Below are 10,641 nucleotides of genomic sequence, written 5' to 3' on the forward strand. Positions count from 1 at the left end.
CCGCGCTGAGGACTCGTACCCGCGCGCGCCTGTCCCCTCACGCGGGAGACGAAGACGATCAGCGCCGCCAGCAGCGCCGCCGCCAAGACGTAAAGCGCCGGGTCCATTTTTCCCCCACGCGATCCCCCTCTGATTCGTTCCTCCTCTTGGCCACGCCCCTCCCCGTCAGCTGCTCCGAGGCGTCCATCCAATCCTGAGCCGAGAGCTGCTGAACCACGCCCACTCCTCCCTCTCTGGGCCCTGACCTAGTAGAGGTGGAAGGAAGAGAAGCCTTGATAGGTCCGCCGCCTCGTAGCCTAGCAACCGGCGAGGACCCTTCTCGCCTTCATGATGTAGCTGTTTACGTGGATGCCTGATGGAACAGATTGTTTCCTCCTTCAGCCTTGAAACGATTTAACGGAGAAGAAGGATGCTTTTGGTGGCTAAGCGCTTGCTTGGGAAGACTTTTAGAGCGTCTGATTTAAAGGAGAGGACTTTATCGGCTTACTTTAGAGCCAAATTCACACGGGGGGGGGGTCCTACTGAGGTGGTTAGTTGGCTGCCTGAAGGAAGGCGAGGCTATTCAGACGTGCATGCATCTTGTCCTCTGGATCTGAAGCGGGAAATAAACACCTGACCAGATCCAAAGCACAGCTTTGCATTTCCACTTGCTAAAAAATTTACCCCATAGGGGAGCAACCTAGAACCAAGGCGTTCAACCAAAAGCCTCTCCTACTGATAGCAATGCCTCCCTCCTTATCCAGACTTTCCTCAAGGAAGGAAGGAATCCTTGCAATAAAAATCCTTGCAATAAAAGCAGTAGTGGCTAAGAGCAGTGCCTAAAAGCAGGTGCACTCTGATCCGGAGGAACCAGGTTCGATTCCCAGCTCTGCCGCCTGAGCTGTGGAGGCTGATCTGGGGAATTCAGATTAGCCTGTGCACTCCCACACATGCCAGCTGGGTGACCTTGGGCTAGTCACAGTTCTTCTGAGCTCTCTCAGCCCCACCTACCTCACAGGGTGTTTGTTGTGAGAGGGGAAGGGCAAGGAGATTGTCAGCCCCTTTGAGTCTCCTGCAGGAGAGAAAGGGGGGATATAAATCCAAACTCTTCTTCCTCTCTCCCCCTCTCCAAAAACTGCCAATGTTTTGCTAGAGAGAGTGCATTCTACCAGCACTTGCAAATCATGCAGTTATCCCTTCCATATTGCTCATAAGGGATTCAGCACTCTATCCAAATAAAAAAAATTGGGCCCTGCCTTTGTACCAAAGAATGTCTTGATTTTTTTTTTCATTTTATTCTAACTTTAAAAAAGAAATTGTGTATATTTATGGTATTAAAAACTACAGTATGTTGATATGCAGTACTATACACATATTTTATGCATATCTGAGTTTTTAAACTCAGTACTGATATAATAATAGTACTGTGATGATTTTATATATGATGTTTTTTATGTTGTACACCGCCCTGAGCCCTTCGGGGATAGGGCGGTATATTAAATCAAATTAATAATAATAATAATAATAATAATAACAACAACAACAACAACAACAACAACAATAATAATAATAATACACAATAACAACAACAACAACAACAATGCAACAACAATAATAGCCAATAATAATAATAACAACAACATATATACTTAACCAACAATATATAATAATAATAATAATAATAATAATAATAATAATAAACTTTCTGTGTTGCCTGCTGGCCTTTGCATATAATCTGTGACTTCCATGCAATTCCCCCCTCCAAAAAAATCATGTTTAATTTCTTATGCCAACCCGTGATATATCAAAACCACGATGTGGAAAGTCACCACGTGGAAGGGAGAACTGTAATTCCCCACGGCGTGAACCCTTTTGGAAGTGACACTGAAATATCACTGTAGCAAAAATACCTTGAAATACGTACTTTTAAAGCAACTGTTAGAAAAAAGATTGGGACGGAATGATGTTGCTTTGATAAAGGGGAAAAAGAGGGTGCTTTAAAAAAATGCTGGTGGGAGAAGGAAGAAGAAATGTCAGGATTTAAGAAGCAACCCAGACTTTTAAATGTAAAGAAAACTGCAACGAGAGAACAACTGCGCATGTAGCTTCAGAATTTTGTTTCCATAAGAGGGTCAGTCCATCTCATGTTGGGTCTTCCTGTTTTCCTACTGCCTTCCATTTTTCCTTGCATTATTGTTGTTTCCAGTGACTCTTACCTTATGTCCAAATGTAGGAAAGGGGGAGGAGGAAAGATGCCCCCATGTGGCAAGGCCCTTTGCCTGCGTCAGTGCAGAACCTCCTGATATAAATATGCTAAGCTTATAATGTTTTAAGCCATTGTATTTAATAATATAAGTTATATGAGTGTAATTCACGGGGCACCAAGCATTTCAAAAACTTACTTTTGTTGGAAGAAATGAAACTCATAGAGCAGCCTGACACTGAGCTTTGATTTGGGAAAACAGGGCTCCTCAGTAGAGATAAGAAGTTAGCAGAAGCTCACAAATACAGATAAAGATGAAGTAGAATCTTAGTTGGTATAGAAACCAGTAGTTGTTATAGAAACCTTTTATGTAAGGTGTTTTTTACTTAAGTTTCACTAAAAATGGGAGTGGGCAAGGTGTATAAAAGGTGGGATGAAACAACCAGGTCTGTACGTCTTCTTGACTCAAACCAATGAGCAAAAGACAAGGAGGTATGTTTTTACAGCTATAAATTATGTTACACAGACAGCAGCACTCCGAACCTTCTCTCTGTCCTGCTTGACAGAGGAGAGTTCCCTCTTCTGCGCAGAATTGAAAGAAAACAATAAATTTCTGAACACTGAAGAAGCTTTGGGATGGTTATTCATAACCGGCTATTGCCTTGAGGGCAGGGCTTTTGACCTGTGCCTAACACTCCCCACCCCCAATTCTCTCAGTTCCACCTACCTTGTAGGGTTGTCGCGAGAATAAAATTAAAGCCTCAAAGGCCCCTCCCCACTGGGGAGAAAAGTGGGGGATATCATATTTGAAGTGAAGAAATAAACATATCAAGTTCTGCTCCGTTAACAGTAACCCTAACCCAAAAGTCCTTGTTACTTGGCATTTATGTAGAATGTTCAGTCTTCAAGGCACTTTACATAATCACTGATCCTTACAACAGTCTCCTTAAATCGACTGGCTGTCTTCTAGGAATGCCTCTTTTCCTCCATGTGTGATCTTGTTACTGGCCGGCCTACAAGTAACGCAAATATTGCACAGTTGTTGGGGTTTTTTTTTGCAGATATACACATTAACAGCGTTGTGTCATCTGAAGGGAATATAACTTGGCTCATGCAAGCTGTGGCCACAATGGGTAGCCTTCAGAGTTCCACAGGCCTCTTGTTCATGATTTACAGTAACAGATTAACAGATTTACAGTAACATAGCTACCCAATCAGAACTTAATGCCACCAGGTGTCACCAGGATTCCAAAGTGGTGGTGGTGAGGAGTTTATATCACGGATGAGGATAATTCTCAAAGGAGGACAAAAGAAGGTGCTTCCCCATCCCTTAGAGTTACCAACATCCAGGTGGAATCTAGAGATCACCTGAAGATACAACTGGTCTCCAAGCAATAGAGACCAGTTCCGCAGGAGAAAATGGCTACTTTAGAGGGTGGACTCCCTGACATTATATTCCTGTTGAGTTCCGACCCTCCCCTTCCCAAACTCCCCTTTCCCCAGGTTCCTCCCTAAATCTCCAAGAATTATAATCCTGCTGAGTCCCCCACCCCCAATCTCCAGGAATTTTCCAGTCTACAACTGGCAACCTCCAAGAGGTGGATAGAAGAAGAAGAAGAAGAAGAAGAAGAAGAAGAAGAAGAAGAAGAAGAAGAAGAAGAAGAAGAAGAAGAAAGAGGAGGAGGAGGAGGAGGAGTTTGGATTTATATCCCCCCTTTCTCTCCTGCAGGAGACTGAAAGGGCCTTAAAATCTCCTTGCCCTTCCCCCCTCACAACAAACACCCTGTGAGGTAGGTGGGGCTGAGAGAGCTCCGAGAAGCTGTGACTAGCCCAAGGTCACCCAGCTGGTGTGTGTGGGAGTGCACAGACTAATCTGAATTCCCCAGATAAGCCTCCACAGCTCAGGTGGCAGAGCTGGGAATCAAACCCGGTTCCTCCAGATTAGATACATGAGCTCTTAACCTCCTACGCCACTGCTGCTCGTAGGATCTCTTTCCACTTTGGAAGGCGGGCTTTATGACATTATCTCCCATTGAAGACCATCCCTTCTGCAAACTCTACCACTATCGCTTGCCCATGTGGAGAGGGGAAGAGAAGGAGTTTATAAGCCGTCCTGAGTCACCTTACAAGAGAGAAAAGTGGGATATATATCCAAACTTTTTTTCTTCATCTTCCTCAAGTGTCCATTTTCTCCAGAGGAACTGATGTCCATAGTCCAGAGATCCATGGTATCGCTAGTGTGGAGACGGGCCAGAATGTGTATAATTTGTATTTAATCAAGAAATATGGAAAATCCAAATGAACCAAAGAAGCAAAGAATCAAAATGGGAGCTTCTGTGTAAGTGACCCAAAGCCTGCATTTTTGCAGTAGGTCAAAGCTTGCTGGTGAATATGCAGGCCAGCAAGATAACATCTTTGACATCTTGGCACTGAGGGCCTACGTGACAGCAGACAGATGCATTTTATTATTTGGTTTTTGGGTTAGAAATGAATGTGATTAGTTAAATCAACAAAGTGTTTTTCTATATAGTTAAATGAACACATAAATGATAAGTGATTCACATGTATTTGGATTTTACTATAATTCTATTGTCTTAGAATCATTGTATAATTGTTAAAACCATGTTTTAACATTTCAAACTGGGGAATTGTTAGAAACATTTCATGCTGGGAAAAGTAAGTTTTATGATCTAAAGGAATGTATGTAGATTCAAACCTGCGATGCCCTGGGGACATAGATCTCTCTGGGAGAAACCTAGCAAAACGGGTTTTTCTTGGAGGAACAAGCTAGCTTTTATGGCAGTTCTTTGTATATGCATAGAGGCCATAAGCTAACAGCATGTAGCGTTTGAATTACAGAAGGAATGTGGATACGTAGAAATATAGGCTGCCTTCATGTGACCAGTTCTGACCAATTAGATTTTTAAGGTATATGAATCATCATACGTGGAACAAAAGGGGAGGACTATGTGACGTCTTTGCATCTACAAAAATTAAGGCTCTTCCTCTACTGGCCGTGCCTCCTTCGAGAGCCACCCGGGAGGGCGTGCCTCTCCTTCGGGAGAGGTCACCTTCTGTAACTTATCTGTATTCTGTAACGTTCTAAAATCCGTGTCTATCACCCGAGGGCACAGGGGCGTGTCTCTTCCTCGGGAGAGTTCACATTCTGTAAACTGATCCAAATTCTGCTAAGTAAAACTGTTTGTTTGTTTCTAATGTCAGATGTCTTTTGCTTTATTTCAAATTTTAAGTTTTTCTTAAAACTAACTCAGCTGTGTAGGACCAGAGAGCAGCCCTGGCCCCACACTAGGATATCCCCAAGCCTCACCTGGAGGTTAGCAACTCCAGTCAGAAGTGCAGCTTTTGTACGTAATTTCATTTCCAAACATTACCAAATAAGAAGGTAGGTAGTCATATTGCTTATCGCCCCTCTGCTATAAGGTACTCATTAGATCGGGGGTGTTGTGTAGTTTCTGGGCTGTGTGATCCTGTTCTGGTAGCATTTTCTCCTGACGTTTCACCTGCGTCTGTGGCCGGCATCTTCAGAGATATGTTCTTCTGTTCTTAGGTGCAGGCGAAATGTCAGGAGAAAATGCTACTGGAACACGGTCACGTAGCCTGGAAACCACACCACACTCCAGTGATTCTGGCCGTGAAAGCCTTCGATAATATATTTATTACATCCTTCAGGAGTGTTAGGGAAGTCCAGAAAACAGCCATTTTCTCCAGAGCAACAGATGTCTCTGATCTGGTGAGAGAATGGCCAACCGGCTGGTGGTGACTGGAGAACTGGGATTTTAGAGGGATCTCCCGGCGACAGAGATGAGGTCACCTGGAGCAAATGACAGCTTCGGAACGTGGACTCTGTGGCATTATATCCCACTGGCCCCTTCCGCACATGTAGAATAATGCACATTTAATCCACTTTCCCAATGGTTTGCAAGTTGATTTTGCTTTTCCACACAGTAAAATTCAGCTTCGAAGTGCATTGAAAGTGGATTGAAAGTGCATTATTCTGCATGTGCGGAAGGGGCCGCTGAAGTCTTTCCCCTTTCCAAACCCCACACTTTGAAGCCTCCAGGTATTTCCCAACCCACAGCGGGTGTAACCCCCATGCTCAGAATGGGTTGACCCAGTAAGGGGTGGAGACTCAGAGCAGCAAGAGGCTGCAGAGCTCATGTAGTTGGAGGAGACAAGGCTACCGGACTCGGACCTTGGTTGTATAAGCCCTTAACACCTTGTAATATTGTTGGGAACTACTGGGAAGGTAGTTGTTTGTTTTTGCTATGTTGTAAATGTTGTAGTTTATTGTTTCAGGGTTTCTTTTTGTGGTTGTAATGGGTGAGAGTTCTCCTGGAAACCTTCATTATGTTGAATCCTGTTCACCAAGCCCTTGGAGTCTTCAGGAGCCAACCCACTTGCAAAGAAGAATTGGACTTGGCAGTATCAGTAGACTGTAAATATAAGGACTTGAAAATGCAACCTGAACAGGACCTTGAAATGTGATGTTAAATGTTGATGTTATATGTTATATGTTAAGAAAGTAAACCATTTTGTTTTTTAAAAATTGTTGTTGCAAACTCATTCCAGGTTCTGCCCCACAGAACCCACAAGCTGAGGTTACATGGGCAACCCACAAGCTAAGGTTACATGGGTCGACATCAGAGCCCACCTGTAGGCTGGCAACCGGATCTTGATGCGTGGGAAAAGCCCTGCCGTATGTCCTATTCATGCCGAGCCCCTTTCACAAACCGCTGACGCTTATTCTAGGGCCGGAAACTGATGATTTTACAATGGTTTGATTAATGGGGGAAGTCACAGCAAGCGGCAGGGAGAACGCTATCTACAGATAAGCGTCCTGCCAGGTCCTAATGTGTTGCTGTTTGCAGAGCGCCTTCCCGCTTGCCTATTGTTCGGGGCTCAGGTGTGGACATGGGTCCGGTCTGCTGACAGCTAAACAAACCCCTGTTAAGTCAACCAGCTGTGTTTACTTTTCAATTTGAACCACTCATTTGAAGCTACCTGAAAGAACAGCACGGCTGCTTGCTGCAGCGGCCAGGATACCACTGACACGACTTCCCCCTTCAAAATCTTAATGGCTGGCATGAAGATCTCCATGTAAATAGGGCTGAGTCTCCTGGTGGGACCTAGAGATCTCTTTGGATTACAACTGATCTCCAGGCTATAGAGAAGGTGCTGTAGAAGGTGGCATTATAGGAGAAGAAGAAGGTGAGGAGGAGGAGGAATAGTAGTAGTTTGAGAGAGAGAGAGAGTTTGGATTTATATCCCCCCTTTCTCTCCTGCAGGAGACTCAAAGGGGCTTACAATCTCCTTGCCCTTCTCCCCTCACAACAAACACCCTGTGAGGTAGGTGGGGCTGAGAGAGCTCCGAGAAGCTGTGACTAGCCCAAGGTCACCCAGCTGGCGTGTGTGGGAGCATACAGGCTAATCTGAATTCCCCAGATAAACCTCCACAGCTCAGGAGGCAGAGCTGGGAATCAAACCCGGTTCCTCCAGATTATATACACAAGCTCTTAACCTCCTACGCCACTGCTGCTCCTAACTTGGATTTATATCCCCCTTTCTCTCCTGTAAGGAGACTCAAAGGGGCTGACAATCTCCTTTCCCTTCCCCACCCCAACAAGGTGGGTGGGGCTGAGAGAGCTCTGAAGAACTGTGACTAGCCCAAGGTCACCCAGCTGGCGTGCGTTGGAGTGCACAAGCTAATCTGGTTCACCAGATAAGCCTCCGCAGCTCAAGTGGCAGAGCGGGGAATGAAACCCGGTTCTCCAGATTAGAGTGCACCTGCTCTTAACCACTACACCACGCTGGCTCTCTGGTTTGACTGGCAGCCTCAGATGTCCATATATGGGACTTCCATTTCTAGGGATCAGCGATCATGCAAACTGCTTTTGTCGGGTGACACGGTTGCCAATGCCAGGTTGGGACATTCCTAGAGATTTGGGGAAAACAGGCTTTGGGAATGGGTTAGAATGGGCATACTATCCACCCTCCAAAGCAGCCATTTTCTCCAGGGGAGATGGTCTTTGTCATAGAACCATAGAGTTGGAAGAGACCACAAAGGCCATCAAGTCCAACCCTCTGCAATGAAGGCACACACAATCAGAGCACTCCTGACAGGTGGCCATTGAAACCTCCAAAGAAGGAGACTCATCTGGAGATCAGTTGTAATTCCGGGAGATCTGCTTGCCTCCTTATCTAGATCGTAGCAACGCTAGTCAGAATTACTACTTTCGCGCTGAATTCCAAACATTAACCAATAAACAAGCAGGTGGAAATATCATTTATCGTCCATCTAACATTAGTAATTCATTTGATGCTTCAGGAATCCTGTCTCTCGGAGTCGAATAAGGTCAGGAGAGGGGTCTAGCAAAAAAGCATCCTTCCTTTTACTTAGTAGGATATTTCAGAGCTCAAAGGTCACTTATGAATGAAGGTTTTGTTCAAAGCCCGTACCTCTGAGAGAATGGTAGCGCTTGGAGCTATTCGTTTGCCTACAGCTGACAGTAAGCACTAGTTTCCCCCACCGTTTGCCTTGGAAAGGCGCTTGTGTTTTCCAGGTGACCGCCAGACGGGCAACAATCTTTTAGTAAATGTGTTTGCTGTCTGCATAGCCACCTTGGCCTCCCTTGCTTAGAGGGCGCCCCCGTCAGAAGAACACAACCTCCCGAGCAAAAGTTCAGGCTCGATAACACAAGAGCCATTTTAAAGAAGAAGAAGATGAAGATGAAGATGAAGATGGAGGAGGAGGAGGAGGAGGAGGAGTTTGGATTTATATCCCCCCTTTCTCTCCTGCAGGAGACTCAAAGGGGCTTACAATCTCCTTGCCCTTCCCCCCCTCACAACAAACACCCTGTGAGGTGGGTGGGGCTGAGAGAGCTCCGAGAAGCTGTGACTCGCCCAAGGTCACCCAGCTGTCATGTGTCGGAGTGCACAAGCTAGTCTGGTTCACCAGTTAAGCCTCCACAGCTCAAGTGGCAGAGAGGGGGAATGAAACCCAGTTCTCCAGATCAGAGAGCACCTGCTCTTAACCACTACACCACGCTGGCCTGCTGGGCCAGTCACAGTTCTCTCTGAACTCCCTCAGCCCCACCTACCTCACAAGGGGTCTGCCGTGGGGAGAGGAAGGGAAGGAGTTTGTAAGTTGCTAGGAGACTCCTCAAAGTTTTTAACAGAGGGGTAGAAATCCAAACTCTGGAAGAACTGTGACTAGCCCAAGATCACCCAGCAGGAATGTAGGAGTGCGGAAACACATCTGGTTCACTAGATAAGCCTCTGCCACTCGGTTCCTCCAGATCAGAGTGCACCTGCTCTTAGCCACTGCTCTTAGCCACTACGCCACTGCTGCTCCCACTGCGGAACGATGTCCGCATGTTATGGTTGAACATCACGGGGAATCTTTTGCCAACAGTAATTTCAGAAGTAGGTGACGGTGATGGAGTTAGTAAGGTAGAGTAGATCAACAGTTAAGGGAATGTCCATATAGCAGGAGATTCAGGTGAGTTGGCCCATTAACTTACAGCAGGAGTCCCCAAACTTTTTAAACAGGGGGCCAGTTCACTGTCCCTCAGACTGTTGGAGGGCCAGACTAAAAAAAACTATGAACAAATTCCTATGCACAAATGATTGTAAAATGTTTGATTTCACCTTTCAGCCTTTCTGTCATGGTCTATTTTTAGAACAGTGACCAAAGTATGTCAAGTACAGGGTGGGCTCCAAATATTGTTGGGGAGGCTGTGGAATATCTTCCCCTGTAAAAAAAAAAAAAAAGCAGAACTTTCCCAATGAAACATTCCATCTAACCCAGGATCAGGTATCTTCCTGGGTTCTTTCCTCCCTAGCAGCCAGCGAACGATTTGCCAGTCTGGCTGATGCCAATGGGAGTGAGGCGGAACAGAAAGCCTGAGAGCAACACATGGAGTAGCTGAGAGGGAAGGGCGGAGCAGGAGTTGCCACGTGTAAGGTTTCCAACTCTGGGTCAGAAAATTCATGGAGATTTGGGGGTGCCATCATGTAATTGCAATCAACAGCTGTTGGGGCCGGTTCCTCCTCTCCCTTGAGCCCCCACTGCACATGAATGGAGCCATTGCCGCCATGCCTGGCGGGCCGGATAAATGGCTTCAGGGGGCCACATTTGGCCCCTGGGCCGTAGTTTGGGGACCCCTGACTTACAGGGACAATTCCTGGAGGCTGCTATCTCGGGGGGCCATCGGTGTTCATGAATGGATGGAAGAAATTGCTTGTTGCTATCTCTCCTGATCAGGCCTCTTAGGTTTGCCTTGTATTGGGTTGCTGCTGGCTTGTTTTTCTGTTTTGATCCGTCCCTGCTCAGAAGCAACTGCCTTGAGATTTGTACCCGCCTTTTCAAACAGCAGTACGGTCAGTCAAATCCATGTGTTTTGGGCTGTTGGGCTGTCACAGTCCTGGATTTTATTGCC

The 10,641-nt window shown here is 45.9% G+C and overlaps 1 protein-coding gene across 1 annotated transcript in view; it reads right to left on the reverse strand.

Annotated features, from left to right (window-relative positions):
• DDRGK1 (DDRGK domain containing 1) overlaps positions 1-151 on the reverse strand; it is a 40,714-nt gene extending 40,563 nt beyond the window's left edge. The window contains exon 1 of the mRNA XM_048509971.1: positions 20-151. Within this exon, the coding sequence (XP_048365928.1) occupies positions 20-107 (88 nt within the window). The 5' untranslated portion in view covers positions 108-151. The remainder of the gene's footprint in view (positions 1-19) is intronic.
• Between the last annotated feature and the right edge of the window lie 10,490 nt (positions 152-10,641).

Source organism: Sphaerodactylus townsendi, linkage group LG10, assembly GCF_021028975.2.
Source record: "Sphaerodactylus townsendi isolate TG3544 linkage group LG10, MPM_Stown_v2.3, whole genome shotgun sequence".
NCBI lineage: Eukaryota > Metazoa > Chordata > Lepidosauria > Squamata > Sphaerodactylidae > Sphaerodactylus > Sphaerodactylus townsendi.